This window comes from Sinocyclocheilus rhinocerous, unplaced genomic scaffold, assembly GCF_001515625.1.
Source record: "Sinocyclocheilus rhinocerous isolate Xijiao unplaced genomic scaffold, SAMN03320098_v1.1 scaffold1295, whole genome shotgun sequence".
NCBI classification, from domain to species: domain Eukaryota; kingdom Metazoa; phylum Chordata; class Actinopteri; order Cypriniformes; family Cyprinidae; genus Sinocyclocheilus; species Sinocyclocheilus rhinocerous.
This window is the reverse complement of record NW_015660499.1, coordinates 1297267-1319935: the sequence shown is the minus strand read 5'-3', so window position 1 is coordinate 1319935 and position 22669 is coordinate 1297267. Positions and strand designations below refer to the sequence as shown.

At 37.9% G+C, this 22669-nt stretch overlaps 1 protein-coding gene across 1 annotated transcript in view; it reads right to left on the bottom strand.

Annotated features, from left to right (window-relative positions):
• LOC107725152 (proteoglycan 4) overlaps positions 1 to 22669 on the bottom strand; it is a 104109-nt gene that overhangs the window by 57107 nt on the left and 24333 nt on the right. The window contains exons 2-4 of the mRNA XM_016534317.1: positions 20607 to 21693; positions 17619 to 20317; positions 66 to 140 (exon numbers count right to left, since the gene is read on the bottom strand). Coding sequence (XP_016389803.1) covers positions 66 to 140; positions 17619 to 20317; positions 20607 to 20873 — 3041 coding nt within the window. The 5' untranslated portion in view covers positions 20874 to 21693. The remainder of the gene's footprint in view (positions 1 to 65; positions 141 to 17618; positions 20318 to 20606; positions 21694 to 22669) is intronic.

The window sequence follows — 22669 nt, the reverse complement described above, 5'->3', positions numbered from 1 at the left end:
CCACCGAGTTTATTTGTGCAAATACTTTATGTAATTATGCATTTTTGCACATAAAGGTGTCTTACCTGTATATGATACAGGCGCAGTCTCTGCATGTGCCACAGTTCTCAATGTCCTGTCCCGTTCGGTACGAGTGTCTTCTGAAACACACACAAGAATACAAAAACCAGGGTTTTTTTTTTTAACTGTGAGCATGTTGCTATGAAAGAAAGCCTAATAATTTTCATGTTATTGCTGACAGACAACACAGATTGTTTATTGCACAAACCTAGTATGCAAAGTATGTTTGATTCAAACACCGTTGAAGCAGTTCATGTTCATGGTGTCTTTGATGAATGACCCTTCTGAGTGTCTGACAGTTATGTAAGAGTGAGTCACAGCTAACAGGACTACACTATCATTCTGCTTCTGCTTAATTAAAACACTGTCGTTAGTGTGTGTTTATATATTGTGAATGTGAGACAGAAGGCATATTCTGAGAATGCCAAGTTTGCATTATACATGTATTGAATTTACAAGCAGGTATTACAGATATCTTCAAGAAGTCAACACACAAATGGATTAGTTACATTTGTCTCTGCACATTTAGCCCCTTTAAGAGCTTTTCTTTTTACACTATATTACAGCAGTGCATATGATTACAGACACCAGGTGCTTCTAAGTAAAAGTGTGTGGCAGGGAGACTATATGCATGCATGTATACGTGTCACATACACTGCCTGAGTCTCACATGGGATAACAATGCTAGTCTGATTTAGCAGCTTGACACAAAGGGGACTAATTACACATCACAGATTTCCGGAATCTTCCTCCTCGCCTTCCTCAGCTTCTGGAATTAAAGAGCTGATGGTAATCCTGAGGCTCTCGAGCAGCGCTTAAATAATCCACAGATGGGAATCAATCATAGAGAGGCTTTATGTGAAGATCTTTCATCTATTTTTTTTTTAACCAACATGCTTTATATTTAGAATAGCCTGCACTATACATAAAAACATTCGTCTGTGACGTGCATGCATCCATCCATCCATTCATCCCTGTTATAGCATTATTTACAGTAGTACTTATTAATATTGCTTTTATTTTTATGTTTTAATTGTTGCAACAAATTTATTCTTTGAGATAAACCCCTTGAGATGCATCATCTCGTTTTCAAGGGGGTCCTATTTGTAATTTAATTTTAAATTTATCAGAATTTAATTTTTTTATAGCTTTAATTCATTGTTATTTTAGTTTTTGACAAATTTTTTACTTCAACTTAAAAAAAAATGTATTTAGTTGCCAACGCAACATTTCTACTCTATTTACGTTTTTAAATTTGAGCTTTATTTCTATTTTTTCTATTTAGATCTATATACAGTATCTGTATTATTTATAAACTCTTATTGTATTTATTAATAATGAATTAACTTTTATTTTTATATTTTTGGTTTTTATTTTAAATTTCACTTTATAGTAAGTTTTAGGGAATTTTAGATAGGGAATCTATCTATCTATCTATCTATCTATCTATCTATATGCATCCACTGTGTATTAACTGCAAAAGTGACAGCTTTAACATTAAAGTAAAATGTTTTTTAAAGGTCATCAGTCTTGCTCTCTCCTTTTTCTTCTCACAAGCAAACACTTACACATGCACACACAGACACACACACACACACGATCAGCAACAGTCTCATTAAAAGCTGTTTAAAGTCTCACTTTAATTCGTTCACTGGGGGACAGCCTAGTCATTTGTCATCAACACAACACAGCTCCTGTGTGTGTGTGTGTGTGTGTGTGTGTGTGCGTGCGTGCGTGCGTGTGTGTGTGTACATCTCTATTCTCATAAAGTGAGAGTATAGCCAACATAAAAGAGGAATGTGGTGAATGACCTGATGATGTAAATCCCCAGAAGCTGTGACCTTTGAACTGAAAATACCAAGTAAAAGAGCATAACTATTTGACATAAAATATAGCCACTATATCCTAAATAAATATATAAATAAACCAACCAAAAAGCCAATCAATCATAATTGGTGGTGCTTTTTTTGCACATTACGATTAGAACAAGCATTATAATGTGTGTCAAACTCATCCATCATGAGAAATCTTTTGTTAAGACCTCAAAGAAATTAAATTACGATAATGAGAAAAGACAGGGAAAAAAACGATATGCTTGGCCTCTTAGAGCTTCTGGACATTTGAGGGTGCATTAACCAAAAAGCCTTTTACTTATTCATTTCAAATGTTTTGTCATTTTAATAAATGAATTATGGCATCTGGTCAATTGTGTTTCCCTACTTTAGAGACATTCTGGAAAACTAATAGGGATTGAAAGTGAAGAAGATAAACAATGTTTTTGTAACAGACATTAAGGATAGTTCAAATTCTGCTGCTGTTTTTAAAGAGAGCTGTGCTTTAACTTCTAAAAAGTAAACACAACTTGATGCATTCAGATTTTGATGTCCTCTCGACTACTGTTATTTTTATAGAACACTTAATATATGAATTCAACTGTGCTTCCATAAATGCTTCTAAAGGTGTATTCAAAACAAATGCTTACAAATACATCTGGGATATAGTTTCTGAAGGTTGCACATAGATACAAATCACAAGAATGGTGACAAATCAACCAACGTAAAAAGATGAGCTTTTAACATCCCCTCAATAAATAAATAACAATAGCGAGAAAACAAAGACAAAAATTTAAACCAAAGTCAGCCAACAACAAAACTAAGAGTTTTCCCTCAATAAACTTTATAATTTGCTGCTTATTGATAGTGAGCAAGGTGGTGGTTGTGTTGTAGTAGTTAAGTTTAGGTATGGGGTAGGGATCTAGAATATGGTTATGCAGAATAAGGCATTAATATGTGCTTTATAAGTACTAATAAACAGCCAACATTCTAGTAATATGCATGCTAGTAAGCATCATGTTAATAGTAAACAGTGTTCCCTAATCTAACGTGTTAGTGAATTCTGTTGTCCTAAAATGGGTTTTTATGTAGTTTCAAGTAATTCACTCAAAAGGTCCATAAATTGGAAAGTTGCTTTTATACAGTGCTGTAGCATCACAATGGCAACTTGTGCACAATCACAAGTGCGATATAAATCACTTTTCGTAAAGTTTCTTTTCAGTTTGAAACAGGACAAATGCTTGATTAAGAAATGTGGTGATAACAGCCAAAAGAGACAGGAGACTGATTAATGACACACTTCATAGGAACATCTGAAAATTACCCCAAGTGTTCTTAGATCCGTTCTCTGAGATGACCTTTCAGTGTTAATTACTCTGAGAGAGACTCTGTGGGGATTTGAGTGTAAGGTTAAATTAATTTTCTGTCTTTTCCTGGTTAACTGAATACAGCTGTTTGAGATACATAGAGCAGACGTTCACGTCTTCACGTTGCTGGTTTACTTACTGGTGCTCAGTTGATTCATACAGTTTTTACTCAAATCTGAGATGAATGTGAGCAGTTATTACATTACCTTATAAGTCAACAAGACATCAGAATTGACACTACACTTTATAAAATGATTCCTGGTCTTACTGGGAATCATTCATCAGTGCATGATATCTATCTATCAGGATTATTTTACGTTCAGTTTTCATTTTAATTTTGAAGTTTTAAGTTCCATCCTACACTTTCTCTTGTTGAATGCCCATTTCATAGGAAATACAGTTATTCACATTACAGAAGAAAATGGGTTGCACACAGCAATTCACATTGAATTTAATGTATGTTTACATTGCTGGCAAGCAATTTTGTATGTTAGCATCTTTGAAATAAAATAACAGCTCAGACAAAGCAAATTCAAAAGAGCTTCAGCATAAGCAAGCAACCATTTAATTAATGACTACAGAGTGAAGTGACTTGCTTTAAAAGAGACTTTAGACACAAACTAAAAACCATCAAGAGAAAAAAAATTAAGTGAGAAGCCATTTACACATCATAATCACATGATGCAGTGCTCCACTCCAAAGATTCCTGAATGCATCTTTATAAAAAAAGACTAATCATCTTTGATGGGGCACTGATCAAAGCAATTGTAATGACACAAAATTATGCCATTATCCTCTTTCTGTTGTTTTCTGCTACATTGTTTTCATTGTGAAGAAGTTGGACTGGCACACATTTACTAGCAGAATGCAATTTCATATATCTTGTCTTTACAGTGGTTAAACATCATTGATTTACCCAAGCAAGGATCTTTTCTTTGAACAGTGATTGAAATATGAAAATATGCATAACTTTAATGCATAATGATTTCTACAACAAGCTGTTCACAATTACGATTCAGAACATTTGTCTTTACAAGCACAAATACAGTGTTACTTTTTTCATGCATGTTAATTTGTACAAGCTAGTCTCAGTCATTTCTAAACCCGTACGTGCTTCAAGCGTTTTCAACTAAGAACAAAACCATGCACCGCAAAGTTTGCCTAAAATGAAGCAATTAAGTCTTTGTGGAAAACACTTGGTTGACAGTTTCAGCGCTGTTTGAAATGCAACAGTGAATCTCTCCTGGGCAACCTCGCAGAGTAAAACAAGCTTTCCGGCACAGTTTATAAATACAGGGCATCTACGAAGAAAGATGCCGATCCAAGCAGTTTATAAGTGCAGGATCAAGGCAATCTTGTTGCCCATATCTCATTTATACGCAAATCAGATCATTACTGTTTGCAGACTTTATGCTTCTAAAAACAGAAGCTCACGGATAACATGACAGCGAAAGTTTATGGGCAACCCGCGAGGCATGCACGTTTTAGAAATGGACACGTCTGAGAGTTTTGGCAAGCGTATTTTTCTCTGCTCAACCGAGCCCCGGAGGAGACATGCTGTCAGGTTTGAGAAACATGCAGTCAACAAGCTGACTGTTGAGTGTGATGGACAGCAATGTAATGCCACCGGTGTCGTGCATCAAAACTCCGAAAAACCTGGTGCTGCACTTGCTTTACCTAAATGACATATACATTTGCTTTAGGGACACTGGGAACAGCATTGGAAATCACATACTATACAGGTCCTCACTTTTATAACAACGTATATTCTACTGCATGCTGTTTTTACAGTATTCTGTAAAGTATTGGGTATAAAATGGGATCTTGGGCTTATTAATGGCACAAAATGGAAGTTAAGAGATGGATGCACTATATTGTGGGAATCAAACGCACAGTATAAGACTCCTCAACATTTCATAATTAATGCATTTTGCAACATCGACACTATTATTGTACTGAATTGAATAAACACTGAACTTATTTGAGCTGTATAATGACACTAATAATGACAATGAATGATAATAGAATATCATAGTTGTATCTCGGCCAAATATTGTCCTATCCTAACAAACCATACATCAATGGAAATCTTATTTATTCAACTTCTCAATTTCGAAAAATTGACACTTAAGGTTTTGTGGTCCAGGGTTACATATTTGATTAAGTTTGCATGATTGATTCTGTTATTTTCCTCTTTTTACTGTGAAGCAGCTTTGAAACAATTTGTATTGTATCGAGTGGTATAAAAATAAAGGTAAATAAAGACTTTTTTTATTACAAATTTTTACAAATGACCTCTAGTACATCATCCAGTTAGCATGCATATCATGTGCATACCATGCATACACTATAAAAATGATTTCAGACTTTGTACTTCAAAATGTCATGTTTAATTCAATGTTATTTGCCATTTCTTGGTAATTGTTTGTTTAATTTTCTAGCAGTCAGAAGTGTTTCAAAGTAAACCCTACACCAAATTATTTTCAGTGTACTGTATATTAAACTAGATTTGTAAAATGAAGAAGAAAATGTTGCTATGTTGTTGCTAGGTGGATGCTTACTAGCCCAATACAAAAGAGCCCATCTTCAAGTCTCCATGATATTCTCACCTCTTTATATGGCTCAGGTCTCACTTTTTTTCACCCATTTTATCGTCTGCCAGGCAAAATCAGTTAGAAAAGTAATAGCACCTGTCATCAACAAGATGCATGAATGTCACAGCTAAAGGATGTTGTTAGGTATGATGTACAGCAGAGTCTGCAAACCTTTTAGCTGTGACTACATTCAAAACATTGCGTGGCCTCAAGAGCCTTATTGCTTTTCTAAACCCAACGCAGGTTCATTGGAAAGACTACCCACACTTTTTGCAAAACTTCAAAAATGTACATCCAATTCACTGCAGTTTCCAGCTGAAATAAACACTAGTGGTAATGAAACACCAACTACTTTTATTCCTTTTCACACAAATGATGATTATAAGGGCAGAATATTGATTAATAAACACTTGCACTGTTGTCTGCATCGCATAATCAGCTCCATATTTGTTCGTTTTCTGATATAGTAAACTTGCACGTTAGCTCACCCGGTACAGCAGTCGAGTACAATTCCAAAGAAACACGAGTCACAACACTCAATTAAAGAGCTCAAAGACTTGTAGAAGCAAGCTAAAATGCCACGTTTTCTTCATCAAATGCATTTTTATCTCCCGTTTGCTTTTGTTAACACTATCAGTAAAATGGTTAAGTAATTAATGACAAAATATTCATTTTGGGGTGGAGTAACCCTTTAAGTTTAGGGTAGGGTTTAACGTATGATTGCAAATTAATCATTACAGTGGTAGATAATTATTACACAAACTATACACAAACACAAATTATGATTACAGTGACAGATTATTGATTAATAAACACATTTTTGCACCATTTTTTGCAATATGTTCTTTGTTTTGACCTCAGAACACTTTTATCATAGTGCATGATTATAAACTAATACATTTTAACATTTGCATCACATAACCAGCAGCATATTTCTCACTTTTCTGACAGTAAACTTGCTCATTAGCTCACCTGGTACAGCACTCGGTTACAAGTCCTATAACACTCAATAAAGACAAAATTTTATGGTTGCTTCAGTAATGCGTTTTTATATAACGTTTGCTTTTGTTAACACAATCGGTTAGGTTTAGTGTAGTTTTTAGTGCAGGTTATATTTTCAAATGCGATAGTGTTTTAGTGCCATTTAATTTAATCAGTGCAATAAATCTTTGCCCTTTTACACTTTTAGCGCTACTTTCTCTGGACATCTCACTTTAAAAGTGCCTCGTAATGTAATGTAATACCATATCATTTTGCAGAAATGTTGTCACATGCACGTTTTCCTTTAAAATGCACTTGTTAACCACATTTTTATGCTAGTATATATTTGTATAAAAAAAAAAGTAACTTGCATTACTTATTTGAAAAAGTAACTCAGATATTCTCTTGTAAATTAAAAAGTAATGCTTTACTTTACTAGTTACTTGAAAAATGTAATCTGATTACGTAACTCGCGTTACTTGTAATGCGTTACCCCCAACACTGTTTGTATATATATATCATTTGACATAACAGCATGACTACTTTGTAGATTTTATAGCTGGAATGGTAATGACCAATCAACGCCCAGGACCATATCTATCTGTTTTGTAACAATACTATGTTTCCGTGTTACTGTGAACTGAAAGTATACTGTGCGCTAGACTATAAGCCTCTCCTCGTGCAGAAATGAACTGGCCTCATATTTAGAGTCAGCAGCTCGTGTGACAAGCATGCTAATGTAGAGTCCTAATCTTGTCCTTACTCACTGACTTTGGTCAATCCCTCACTCGCTCTTTCAGTCTTGTTTGTGAGAGTGAAGTGAATGAGTAGCACTCTGAAATAAACAGATAAGGTTCAGTATCAGTCCATCACCTCACAGCAACAATCAGTGTATCATCAATCTCAACCTGTGTCAACCTGTTTACTATGTATAATGTGAATTACTTTCACATCAATCTGAATCTAAAAGCTGTGAAATCACTGCTGAAAAGCATATGTTGTATTTTGTGTGCTGGGCAAATATTAAAACCAAGATTCAAACTGTAAAGGAATATTTCAAGTTAAATAGAATTTAAGATCTCAAAAAGAATGTGACATACCACAAATCAGAAAAAAAAATGTTTTGACTCGTGCTTCAGTTTGTAAAAGCAAAACAAATAAAACAGAAATGCAAAATATTACTAATTTAGGATGTATTTGAATTGAATATAACATTTCCATCTCATATATTTTAACTAACTGAATATTGATTGTTCCACAGCTAACCGTATTTTAATAATGTTCATTCTTTTGAACAATTTTTTTTTGTATTTGATTTTATTTAAATTGATGCAAATAGTTAAAAATAAACTATGCCATGATTTTTATGGAGTGCAGCTATCGTACCTTTTTCTTACCCGTTTCATTTATATATGAATGACAGATATGCATTACATTAAGTTTATTAGTTTATGTTAAAAATGTGTAATCTAAATAGATGACAATTTTATATGCAATTCAAATACAAAAATCTTAAATTGACGCCTAAACATTTTTTTTTAAGAGTGCATAACAGTAAGTGTGTATTTTAAGTGCACAATTTTTAATGCATCTTAGTTTGATTTTACAAATTATACTGTGGCAATAACCAACATGAAATACATTAGAAGTAAAACACAAAATAAAGCCAAACAAAAAGCTAAATTGCATCCTCTCATCTCAAGGACACAGAAAAAAATCTGCTTTCTTTAGCATCAAATAGTTTCAGCCAGACTAATGAATCGCCTCTTTGGAAGCCAAGAGACTCTCTAGCTAGTGTATCACAGTTAATTCTGTAAAGATTTTTAGTTATTTGCCATTTATCAGGTGCGTTTTATTGAAAGTGGTGTACAGCACACTAATTGCAGGGACCGTCCCCTTGGAACTAAGCGCATTGCTGTAGGGCACAATGGTTATTGACCGCAGACCGTAATCTCGGTGTAATCAAGCGACTGTTAATGTACTTTACTCTGTGTTTTGGCGACCAAAAGCAGTGTAATGAAATCCTTTGGCGATGCGTTTCAAAACAACTAACAAAATAAAATGGAAATGGATGGAACTTTCTTGGTGGCTGTTGTTGAGGAAGAAACGAGCACTAAACGGATGCCTTTGGGGCATGTGTGATTAATTACGGTGTCTTTACCGCCACAGCGGGAGCATCAGTGTGTGTTTGTTTGCCCCCTAAACCACACTAACTGTTGGATAAACATATGTCTCTGGAGTGATTTTGTTTGGACGTTTAACCTTGCATTATACATTTCTGAATGTGCTACAAGGTGCCACTGGCGACTGTAAACAAATGATGGATTTTTTTCGCTATGCTTTATAGAGAAAAGACAAACTATTCCTCACAGGCATTGCAGTGCTCACAATTTGCCCACTTTGTGTTATTACATTAGAATATTAAAAGTAAGCAATTTTTGGAACATAAAAAAACACAAATACAAATATAATTAAAAAAGAACATTTATAAAATAATAAATAAACAAACAGACAAAACTCAACTAACTGGCCATAATCTAGCCAATTAACGAATAGTTCAAATAGGAATAGTTCCCAAAAATGTACATTTACTGAAAATGCACTCGTTCTCAGGCCATCCAAGATGTAGATGAGTTTGTTTCTTCATCACAGATTTGGAGAAATGTATCATTTCTCAATGGATGCTCTGCAATGAAAGTTAAAGTTAACACATCATAAAGATGGATTTGTTTCTTACAAGCACGCAGCTTTTCACTTCACCAGATGTTAATTGATGGACTGGAGTGGTGTGGATTACTTGTGATGTTTTTATCAGCTGTTTGGACTCTCATTCTGACGGCACCCATTTACTACATAAGATCATTAGTGAGAAAGTGATGTAACGCTAAATTCCTCCAAATACGGATGGCCTGAGGGCGAGTACATTTTCAACAAATGTTTGGGTGAACCATTCCTTTAAGTCCTTTAAGTCACACTGCTATACTGTGCCATAGAAGGTGGCGATGTGAACTTATTACACCACAAAAATATCGCTACCTGACAGATATTAGATATTGTAAACGAGCCAATCAAAAACATCATGTGCCTGACAATCATTGTCTCCCAATCAAAAGACACACTGGCATGACCTGTGCTTTTTAGCCAATCAGGATCATTGTGTGCCTGTCAATCATTTTATGTCTTTGACTTTTCTGACATCAGAATTGCTGAATGGTTGAGTTTTGATGTGAAGTAAAAATTGCTATTTACAGCACTTTAAAATCAGCTCAAATTGTGTTTGTCTAAGCAAAGATTTATTCACACTATAAGTGAATAAATCTTTGGTTAGACAAATTCAGTTTGTATTGACATTCACAGAAAGCCTGCCTGAGTGCTTTTGGGGACAGAAAAGCTGGAAAATGTTCCCAGAAGTTGAAGAAAAAGAGAGAAACAAAAGGAAAATGATTCAAAGAAAACTGAAAACGGCTGCATTACCGTAGCCTAAAACAATGACAACAATATCTGTTATCACATACGCATCCACCTATCACTACTGCAGCGACTGAAGCAATCCTCTTTAGATGTGTCTGTATTCGCTGCTCTTTCTTTCTCTTTCATATGTCTAACACCCTGTCTGACTTGTTTCTGACTTAAAGGAGTCACTTTCCAGATAAATAACCTCAGTGTTGTAAAGTGGATGTGGAGGTGCAGGGTAATTGACTTCATACGCCTTGGCTCCTCTTATGTAAACCTGCAGTCACGCCACATGACAGCCACAAGATAAACACCATTTAGGAAGTGCAAACTGGGCCTGATGGCAATGAATCAAGCCTGTATCTATTCATCCGAACTATGGATCAATAGAGCAGCCCATTTCAACAAACAGATTAAAGGGTTCTGCTGTTATCACAGACGCTAGAAGCTGAGCGGAGAAATGCAGTTTATATAATATCAATTTACAGTCAGACTGTGGCCACTAGACGAATCTCGATACTTGAGATGTTATGGGATATTTTGGGATATTTTGCTGTTTGATGCATTTCTCAATATTTATGCGTTTGCTTTGAAATGGCTTAAAAGGGTTTTTTTTTTTCCAATCAGAAAACCTATCATTTCAACCAAACAGCCATTATAGCCAATTAGATTCAAAATGTTTAATGCAAGAAGTAAAAAAATGGTCAAATCTAGTTGGAAACATGTCTTTGTTAATTGATATATGGAAGTAAATATGGATGGATAGATAGATAGATAGATAGCACATAAAGGCTGAGCAGCACTTATAAGTGCTTTGATAAAAACTGAACCGGATTTCTGTAACCGCTGAGGGAAATAAACATGACAGCATTTATATCACAACATCCTCAATCCTCAAACACGAGCTGGTTTGTCATTTCGTGGAACTGTAAGCTGGTTGAGCAGCCATTAAAATACACATCCGTGCAAGCGTGGAGAGAGAAAGAGCGAGAGCCTCCTAATGTGCAGGTCTGAGTTTGGCATGTTAACTTGCTGAGATCTAGACTCCAGCACACTGAGTCATGTTTAGCGGGTGGGAGGGAGAGTGTCAAACACAGGGCTGTTTATCGCTCTCAAACAAACACACTCACAGAGTGAGCTATTGGAACGGACAAAAGATTTTCGAGGAGAAAACAAACAAAATCAAGTGCTAAAAATGTACATCACGAGTATAAAATTCATCCCGGCGTTACTTCCGGAACACGATCAGGTCTAATCTCAGTCAAATACAGTGGAGGTCAAAAGTCTGAGACCGCAAGTGAAAATGCTTCCATTTTGCATTCAAATTCAATGCAGACTTGTCAATTACAAATAATCTTAGCAGCATAACCATGTAAATGAATGAAATTGATATGCATAACTGACATAAACAATCTATGATGATCTTGTTCTCCAGTATGATTTGAGATTTTCCAAAGAGCATCTTATGCTTCAATAAAACATTTGACTGTCTGTACAAGGGAGTTAAAGTTAAAGTTTTCTTAAATTAAAATACTTTCTCTCTCTCTCTCTCGCTGTGTGTGTGTATGTTATAATGTAAAATCATCTCAATTTTGTTACAATTTTCTAAAACTTTCTTTTCAGGAATATAAAAAAAGAAACAAAATAAACACAAGAAAGAACATTAAACTCATATGCGCAGTTTTACATGGCCAATGAACAATTAAAAAAACATACTATAGATAAAACAAAAGAGAAAGAAAGAAAGAAAGATAGAAAAGAAGGAAGGAAAGAAGGAATGATGAAGAACGATAGTTAGAAAGAAAGACTAAAACTTTCTATTCAGGAATATCCAAAATCGATGTGGTCTCAGACACGTTCTACTCCAATGTATGTCTACTGAAAAAACAAGCATCACATGCATCCAGAACGCTGACCACATTTCCAGATGGGCGAATTGCGTTACCCAAACAACATTATCCATTAATTAAACCTCACATTTGTGCTCGATTACATCAGACAGCAGCGGCGTGTGATTATCCAATCTGTTGAGTTGGCCGTTCCAGAGCTCCGATGGCTGCGTAAGCCCGAGCTTAGAGGTATCAGGAGCACGGCCTTGTTTGTGTTCTCTGGGCTCTGACGTGGATCGAATGAGCCACACACCAGCCTCCTCACCCACCACCATCTGTGTTGATGTAAAATAACCCTGGATCCTCTGATCCCGGATCAGTTTCCTCCTCTCGATTTCAATAAGACTGGGGTTGAGGAAACTGGTCCTGGACGAGGCCTTATGGTCAACGCCTACTCCAATTAGCCTCAACAAATGCAAAAGCCCCAAAGGTGTGGGAGTTAAAAACAAGAAAGAAACGCTCTGTAAAAAACATTCAATGATGGTGAAGTGAATCGTACATATTTTATGACTTTGCAACTGCATGACTCCTCTTTCCGATGACTAATTTAAAGGAAGAATGCATGGAAAATGTGGAACTGCTAAACATGACATTAAACTAGAAAGACTATCCATGGAAAAGAGGACTATGAAAGTCTGAAAATGTAAACCATAATATCAGCAATAACCATTTAAAGGGGTCATATGATGTTGCTAAAAAGAACATTATTTTGTGTATTTGGTGTAATGAAATGTGTTTATGCGGTTTAAGGTTAAAAAAACACATTATTTTCCACATACTGTACATTATTGTTTCTCAGTCCTCATCCTCCATAAAATGCGCAGCACACATCTGAATATTTGGGTTGAACTGTTCTGGAACCGTGTTGTAAATACAACTTCACCACTGATTTCTAGTTGTGTCCTCTTTTGGAAGACCAAACAAAGAAGTTTCGCTTTCACAACGAAACACATAGCGTCACACACGACGGCCTAGAGTGAGCGGAGGCCGGAGGCCTATCTTTATGCACCAAGAGCTTGTAACACTCCAAAGAGAAAGGAAAAATTTAAATCGCATCACATGACCCTTTTAAAACCTGACATATCAAGAAATAGCCAGATTTTTTTCTCCCGAATTGAGCAGTTTATTAAGTTTTTAGATGAAATTTAAAACAAAAAAAGTTTGCTTATGTGTTTTTTGTTTAATGCATCAGGCTTTTATGGCTCATATAGTATTATATAGAGAGAATATGAATTAAAAGCACCTTAATTTTAATCATACGCCCAAACTAAGCAAAATGTGCTATCTGTTGCAGATGCTAATATTTATATGGCCAAAAAGTAAGATGATATACTGATATTCTGATATATTGTAATGTAAATCAATGACATCATCTTTAACAGTATAGCAGATTACTAACAAACAATGCATATAAATATCAGTTGTCACTCTATATCGCCCAACAATATGTAGTAAGATAATATAAATGCATAGTTTTATGATCAAAGCTCTGTAGTTTCTGAACATACGTATAATGCAATACAATGATTGAGAGATGAACAAATAAACAATTTACTTGAATAATCAAGTAAAGCTAAGTTGCTTCAGTCCAGCAAGTGTTCATCTTGAAATATTACTAACAATATAAAAGTTATTCTTACATCTACTTGATAAAACTCAGTAAAGATTTCAACGTGGACGTTTTTACAGTTAGATTAAATGCCTTTTATTACTAACAATATAAAAGTTATTCTTACATCTACTTGATAAAACTTGAAAGATTTCAACGTGGACGTTTTTACAGTTATATTAAAGGCCTTTTACTTGCTACAATAGTATAAACTATCAATCAGATGACAGAAGGCATGTAGAAGATTTTGTACAGAATATTTTTCAGCAATGTTTTGATCATGCTGATGATTATTGGAATTTGAAAATATGAAACGCTAGGGTTAAGGGTCTAAAACTGAGCTGTGTTTGGTCACAGATTTCTAAATTACATATTGCTTTTCATTCTACCTTTTTAAGACCATTCTCCATGTTGTTACACTAATAGGAGCCACAAACAAAGCAGCGAGCAATACTACGCAGCAATTATGAGCTAATTTTGCACACCAGTGTTTGAACATTCTCAAAGGAACAAGAAAGTGGTAATTCTCGGGCCTTCATCAGCTACAACAAACAACCGTGTGTGCATTATAGGCCATCTGAAGCAGCTGCCTCAAATGATCCTCACTTAAAATTATTACTTTCTAAGGCTTTTCCCACTATGCTAAATGCTGGATTTATGTTCTTTTGAAACTCTGTTGAGGTTGTGTTGAGTCAGGTTTCATGCTTTTTATTTTGAAAGGGGGTTAGCACTGCTTTTAACCTGGGTTTATGAAGCCCTGCTTCACTAAAAATACTCATGCTCTTTGTACAGTCACAGAAACTAAAATAAGATGCACATCTAAGCAAAACCGCTGAATCGATTTCACTGACATTTGTAGAGATGGACAAGTTGCAGTTATATATTCAGAGCATTTCCATAGCTTACATAAACATGAAAAGACAAATAAGTCAACATTAAATTAAAAATTCCCCCTTTTTACCTCTTGCTATTTAATTAAGTTCTTGTTTTTAATAAAGACTTTCTGTCTTCTGAGGTCATATAAAAAGCATTATGCATTGAAAAGAAATTAAAGATGAAAATATGGCAATTGGTGCATCACTTGTCATGCTAAACAAAGACAAAGTCATGCAGGTTAGGAACAACACGCGAGTGAGGAAATTAGTGTTGTATGTGTTTTAGTGAAGAGTGAGTCTGTTTATGCATGCTTTGCACACGTCGGTATTTAATTGTGACAGTTTTGATCTCTGCCAGTGTTTTTGTGTTTTGCATGGTCGTTCAAGAAAAAACAGAGATTCCCTCTGCTGTGAACACAGAGCTGTTTTATCTCCTGAGCGCTGTCCCACTTCTGCATTCTGCAAATACCCTCGCAAAAGCAAGAAAATGCCCTAATGTAGGCCATAGTGTCTTCTGGAAACCTTCTCTTAAGCGAGTCATGTCTGAACAGGGGCAGAGTCCGCTGACTGACTTCAGCTCTGCTGTTCTAGTTCTGAGTTCTCATATTCACTATCATACATTTACTGACCTGAGGAACCAACTTAAACCAAGTTAATTTTCTTGCATGCTAGAAATTCAGACACCATTTACTTTCTAAGCTTCATGCTACAGAGAGAAGTTAAAAATACCATTTGAAAACAAGAAAACCTGCTTCTGTTCTGTAATCTGCTTGGATTTGGAAGTTCATATATCTGGTCAAGGTTTCACATTTTCACAAGCACACAGATGCATGCTTAAAGTCAACATGAACTTGTATTTACAACCCGTTTGCTTCCATAATATAGGGCATTCAACAAAACAAAATACAAATGTAGAACGAGACTTGATTTTATGCATTAGGAATCAATCGGATTGTGAAATGGCAATACATACCAGAATGGAGTCATGCAGATGGAGGGAAGGGGATGAAAAATAAGAGGGCTTGGTGACATCAGCTGAAAAGGAAAGTTGTTTCAAAGGCAGAGTAAGTTAACAAAGTTACTGCATTTTTAAACATTTTTAGTTTGTATTAATGTGCACCAACTAATCGCTTACAATAAGACAAGAATTGTGCAATAAGAAAATAAAAGAAAGTGCATTTTGATTTCAAGTTGACTTTTTCACAAGCATGAATCTTTCCTGGATCAATGCCCTTTGTTGCTTGTGTTACAAAATTCTTAACCAATCATAGCCCTCTGATTGTACAGGTAGTGTAGGGTTTGGAATATGATTGTTTGAAAAGAATATCGTTCAATGAATGTTGATTCAGGATTATGTTTTAAAAAAGTGCTACAGCAAACAAAACAAACCGGGTGCTTTAGCCTGGATGAATTGCTCCATCAAGACATTTTAATAGCATCAAAATAATTCCAATCAAACTACTATGCAGTGACTTCTGGGATGTCAGTAGCTTCTGCAGTAGCCTGCAATCCAACTTAGCAACTACAGTAACAAATGTCAATGCTTTGAAATAAAATGCATTTTAGATCATATTTGAAGAAGAATGTCATTTCTCTTCAGTTAGCTCTGCAAACAAAAAACAGCCGATGAAAGAGCTGTAAAAAAAAAAAAAACACCCTATGCATATTATTTTTGCACATACTGTGTGAAAACAAATAGCTTATGAAACAGCAGCTTATATAAGAAACAAATAAAGAACAAAGATTTGCCAAAAAGAACACAGAGCCACTATCTGAGATCGGAGTGCATGGTTGGTCCATCATAAGTATGCCACAGACATTAATTTTTAAAAGATTTAAGCTTATTGCTTTTTATCTTGGAAATTGAATTTTTTTGCTGTAGATGAAAGAAATTGGTGGCGCTTTCCTTTCAGAAACTATCCCCATCAGCGAGTAACCGTACCTCATTACAGACACGTGATATCAAAAATTCTTAATCATCAAGCTTTTATGATGATAATTATGCCATCATATCATAATGACGTTCATTTCTTATTCAAGAAATAAAAATTAATTTTTAGTTGTATGTCTGACAGGGCACATCAGAGCTGAATATTTTTATAGTTCATGGGCCGTGAACAGCTGATAGTTAATAATGAGGCTAAGGATTTTGTTTTGATTAATTTTGCAATAATGAGACAGATCCACACATGTATACTAAACATATCACCAGTTATGCTCTTAAAATGATGTTGTAGATGATGAAAGCCTTGGCACACACAGAAGTGTATTTTTATGGCTTGTTTGGTTTAGTTAATTCAAATTAATTAATGCAACACAATTCTTCGTGCAATAAATTTAAATTTGTAAAATGCTAATTTACTTGATCCATTTGTGTTAGGACTACATTGATATGTTTTTTTGTAAACTTACGTTCAGAAATTCATACTTTAAAACTTGTAGCTATATGCATACATTGATCCACGTAGTTTATCAATAGCCAATGTCTGGTAAGAACGTGTAATAGTATTATGTAGCATTATAATGTAGCATCAGACAGCAAAATGAATAGTGTTTGCCATATTCTATTTTGGACCCTACTGAAAAATAAACATGCTAAAATGTACTTGAAATCTGAAAAGTCTCTCAGCGTGAAGACACGCTGTGAGGCCTTTCTTATGAAAACAATCATATCCCTCAGTGATGAACTTGATGAGTGGACAGATGGGAGGGCGGTTTAAAAAGCATCACAGCTATCACTGCTGGAACATGTTAATGACAATCAACATAGGATTATAGGCAAAAGCAGAGGGTTGGAACAATTTCCTGCTGTTTATGTCTCACTCATTTCCTCTATACCAACCACAAAAAAGAAGAGAATCACCGCTGTTACCCATTTGAGTTTACCAACAAAATATGCTTTGAAATTCACAGTTTCTCTTCTTACCACGTTATTCCTTGACTCACTCGCTTACTCACCCGTCTCGCTCTGCCTCCTTCTTCTCCAGATCCTGAATGACGTCCAGTAAAACCTTGATGGTGTTCTGGCTGGTCTCCAACACCCCTTCCAGGCTGTGCAGCTGAGACTGCAGAGCCCCAATGTCGTACAGAGGGCCGTTTGGGCCAAACAGTTTCTCTTTCGCCTTTGCCAGGTCCAGCTTACACTTAGCCCCAGACATAAGCCCCCCCAGTAGCTCCTGCACCTGCCGCAGAGTGTCCGCTTGGCCCTCCGCCTGGGGGTTTGTCCCCCCAGCAGGAGGCAAGTGGTTTGCACTGGCCTGGGATTCTGGGCCGAGGATCGCCCTTCGGCTGCTTAAACAGGTGGGCCTCACCGTAGCTCTTGCCTTAGTTTTGGGAGGGATAGGAGGTGGGGTTTCACCCGCCTGATGGTGAGTTCCTGCTTCAGCATTTGGCTTCACTACCCCAGTTTTCACTCTGTCCTTTTCAGCATTGTTGCTCTCAGCTTTGGGGACAGGAGGCTTACGGGGCTGTCCAGGAGTAGAGGAGCCCTCTTTCCGGGGGGTGTACGGAGGAGGAGGAGGTGGTGGAGGAGGAAGCATGAACTCTCTCCTGTCTCGTCTGTCCTGAGTGCAGCAGAAGGCCTGAGGAGGGGAGGGGCTCGCCCCAGCGTTAGAGTACAGCAGAGTAGTCAGTGGAGGGCAAGCGTAAGGAGGTAAAGAATGCCTGAAATTAGCAGAGGGAAGCACAATTTCCTGGGGTTTACTAGCGTACATCATTGCCTCGCGTGGACAGAGAACAGGTGACATGTTTTGTGGAAATGATTTGGAGTGCGATACTGTTTGAGTAGGAGTCTTAAAGTGTGGCACAATTTGAGAGGGATTACTGCAAGACACTGCATTTTGCATATTAGCGTTGCAGTGTGGCAATGCTTGGACAGAAAGTTTACCTGGCGCAGGTTGTGTGGATGGGCTACAAATCAGAACTGGCATGGAAGGAGTCACATGGGTTGCCACATTCTGTTGATCCAAAATGCATGGTACCACAGTTTGTGCAGCAGGAATGGCGTGTGCCGCAACTGCAATGGGGCCCTTAAAGTGTGAAGCAGGGTGTGGAGTAGTGGCACAGGACGGCTTGGGAGAAAATGACATCAAATTGTGAGGGAGGGTTTGTGTAGGAATCTTATGAGATGCCATCGGTTGAGTGGGAGAGCCAAAGGTTGCTGGTTTGTCTTTGACACAGTATGGTATAGACTGCACTGGAATTTTACAAGATGATGAAGGCTGAACAGGTGCTGGCATGTGTGTGGCTGATATAGGAGTCTGTACAGAAAGGGTAGGGGTCCTACCCAATGGCTCATTCTGTTTAGGACTCATACATCTTGGCACAGACTGAATTGGAGTTACAGGTTGTGTTGGAGATATCACAGAGTACACAGGTTGATTTGAGGTGTTACCACATGCCATGGGTTGTGTTGGAGTCTTCTGGCATGGCTGTGTGGAACTGAACGTAGAGGCAATTGCAGGTGCTCCTTGAGAACAGGACGCTGCCTTGGAGCCAGCTGTGTTGGAGCATGGAATGGTTTCCTCCAACGTCTGGAAACAAGGCGTGGATTGAGCAGGAGTTGTGGGATCTGTATGTGAATCTGGAATGCATTGAGACTCGGGCACTCGGGGAGTCTTACAATTTGCCATATTCTGAATACCAGGTGTGCAACAACGCCCTGTAGACTCAATAGGAGACATGCATGAATGCCCATGTGTTGAGGGTGTGGAGACAGTGGATATGACTTGTGCTGTGGTAGTGCACAAAGGCTCTGGTACAGTGGGGGTCAAATTGATGTTCTCCGCAGCAGCCTGCGGTGGGCAACATTGTGATGTTTCTTTGGGACATGTGGTTGATGGAGGTGGTGCAGTGTGAGATGGACAAGATGCAGGTTCTACCTCAGAGGTTGTGTTATCTGGGACAGTTTGGATTTTTGAATCACTGTTTGATTCAGTCTGTGTGGAAGAGACACTACATGGCGTATTATGAACTGTGTTGGGTGTGGGGGAACGCTGCGGAGGCACAATATCTGAAGTTCTGTGTGCCACAACTTTGGATGGAAGCTTCTTGAGTTGGTTAGACTGTTGGTGGCTTCTGTGCACAGTTTTAGTTGGAGAAGTACAAGGAGGCTCAGGTTTCCCAGGATCACTTGCTGCTCTGTTTAAATATCTCCTCCTACCTCTCCTTCTAGACTGTTTTTGTGGCGCAGCAGAACATGGCTGGAGTTGTGTTGATGTACCCGCAGAGGCAGTTTGATTGTCCTCAGTTTTCTGGCACCTTGATTGCTCAGCAGGGGCACAATGTTGGACAGAGCTCTTCTGTGATCTACGAGGTGGAACATAGACCTGTGCAGTCAGCTCATCGGAGGAGTCTCCGTCATCCCCGGCTCCCCCCAGGCTGTGACTGCGAGTATGCATGGCAGAGAGCGAGGGCGGCTTCTGCAAACTGGGTGAGGTTTGGATGGCTGTACTCCTGCATGGCTGAGTTGGCAGCGGCAGTGTGAGTGAACTTGGATGCGTTGGGACCCAGCAGCGTCTGGTAGGCCCAGGGGTAAGTGGGTGCGGTGGCGCTCTCTTCAAAAATGCTGTCACTGCTCCAATTGTCTTTTCCATGTCCCCACGGACTGCTCCCACCAGCGAGGGCCCGTTTGTCAACTCTTTCTGCCAGTTTGGAACCTTTGTTGGGCTCTTACTCCTCGCCTTCTCATTTTTATCCTTGAACTCATCATCATCCTCCAAATCTTTAAAGCGTACCTGCTGTGTGCGATTTCGTCTCCGTTTAAGTCTGCTTTCAATATCTGGAGAGTTCCGGTTGAGGAGCACTGAGCGCACAGTCACGGTGGTGGGTGTTTTGTCTGGGTTGCTTCAAAAATGCTGTCACTGCTCCAATTGTCTTTTCCATGTCCCCACGGACTGCTCCCACCAGCGAGGGCCCGTTTGTCAACTCTTTCTGCCAGTTTGGAACCTCTGTTGGGCTCTTACTCCTCGCCTTCTCATTTTTATCCTTGAACTCATCATTATCCTCCAAATCTTTAAAGCGTACCTGCTGTGTGCGATTTCGTCTCCGTTTAAGTCTGCTTTCAATATCTGGAGAGTTCCGGTTGAGGAGCACTGAGCGCACAGTCACGGTGGTGGGTGTTTTGTCTGGGTTGCCATTGCTGTGGCTGTGAACAGTTGGCAAATGGTTGGGCTCTTTGCTCACCATGTTATCCAAGAGTAGTTTATGGACCATAGATGTTAATAAAAATTTGACTGTGTTGGTTTTTTGTCTGCTTTCACAAGTCAAATGTGAATGAACAATTAATTAGATAAAAAATTCAGTCATAGCACACAGTATATTTGACATTTGGCAAACTCTGAACATGATAAATGCTGCGGTAATAAAAAATAAAATAAAACAGACCAGCCGACGGCAGCAGAGCATGTGACTGGTCATTTCCTCAGGTCACATGACTGAGGGTTTCTGTGTAAGTCTTTGTGGTAATGCTGTCAGAGTAGGTTCTGGTTTTGGCACGAAGAGTCTTTATAAGCAAGTGTCTTCATATGCAAAAGAGGGACTGGGTGTATCCTGAGCTTCAGCCCCATTAGTCCACAGGGGCACTTAAACGCTCAATGAGCAACCTTGGTGATACTCTCTTTGCGTAAGTCCTGAAGAACATGAAACTTTGGCAGGGTAGGCTTGCGAGTATGTCCCAGAAGTCTGCATCATGGTTTCATAGCCAAGAGCGAAATCTCACGTCACATAACTCTTACCGTGTATGTCTGCAGCAGTTGTAACCATGCGTGTCCTAAAAATATCAAGGCAAATAAAATGTTCATGGGATACAGTTTTCAGGTTGACCAGTGAGAGGATGTCCCGACACCTTTAATGCCCTACTTTTCAACTCAAAGCTTGTGTGCACAGTCCTCTCTGGTGTAGCATATCTTGACAGTCCAGGACTAGGCAATGCATCTCTTCAAGCTGACTTTTATCTCTCACATTTGTCCTTGAGTTTCTTTGCTTGTGTCGTTCACCTCATCATTTTCTTGAGACAGGAACAGAACTGGAACATCTGAGCAAAGTGGAAACAGAAAAAAAAGACAGAAAGGTTTTTTATTTCTGAATCATGTTTTACTTTGACAAACACATACACAAAAGTTGGTTTTAACATACAACCGTACCTGGGAACATACATAAGTACCTAAATAGGATTCCTCAAATATAAAACTGCCTCAAGCTAAGATTTTATGAGTTCTCTCCAATAATCAAGTCTTTGATCTCCTTCCATTTCCTGGTGAGGCAGTCTATGAAATAAGAATAGTTTAGGGTCAAATGTATGACAGAGACAGACACTGAGAGTACTTTTAGCTTGTCTGTAGCTTTGGGGCTGGTGTTTAACTCAGCAGTGTCTCAGAAGGAGCAGGCTAAGAGATATTCAGGGGTAGAGACTGACAACACTAATTAACTTGGCTTGTCTTTAAGCAACCCCCCTGGCACATGGAGGCACAAACATGACGGCTGATCGCCACAGGGAATTCTGAACACACTCTACCACACTGTCACTCTTACCAGGCACTGCATTCTGTCTGTGATCAGACAATCGCAGTCATGTCATGAGAGGATGAGAGGATTCATGAGAGGATGTTAAATGTCTGTGTACGTGTCTTGTGGTACAAGCCTTTGCTCAGTGTAACTTTCTTATCAGATGGGGAAGCGGTCAGACTGAATCATAGCACAGAGTATCTAACGCAACAAAACTACATGTCACAGCTCTCCACTATGATATCTTGTATGTAGGTAAAGAGTATTAGTTTCACATGCTAATTAGCCTATGGCCATGTTTGGAAAGTTCATCTGCCTGTCTGCTCATTTACAACATTACTCACTTATATTACACAGCTCATTTGTATTACACTGCTCACTTATATCACATTACTCACTTATATTAACGTTGCATTGCTCCCTTACATTACTCACTTACACTGCTCACTTATATCACACTGCTCACTTACATTACACTGCTCACTTATATCACATTTCTCACTTAT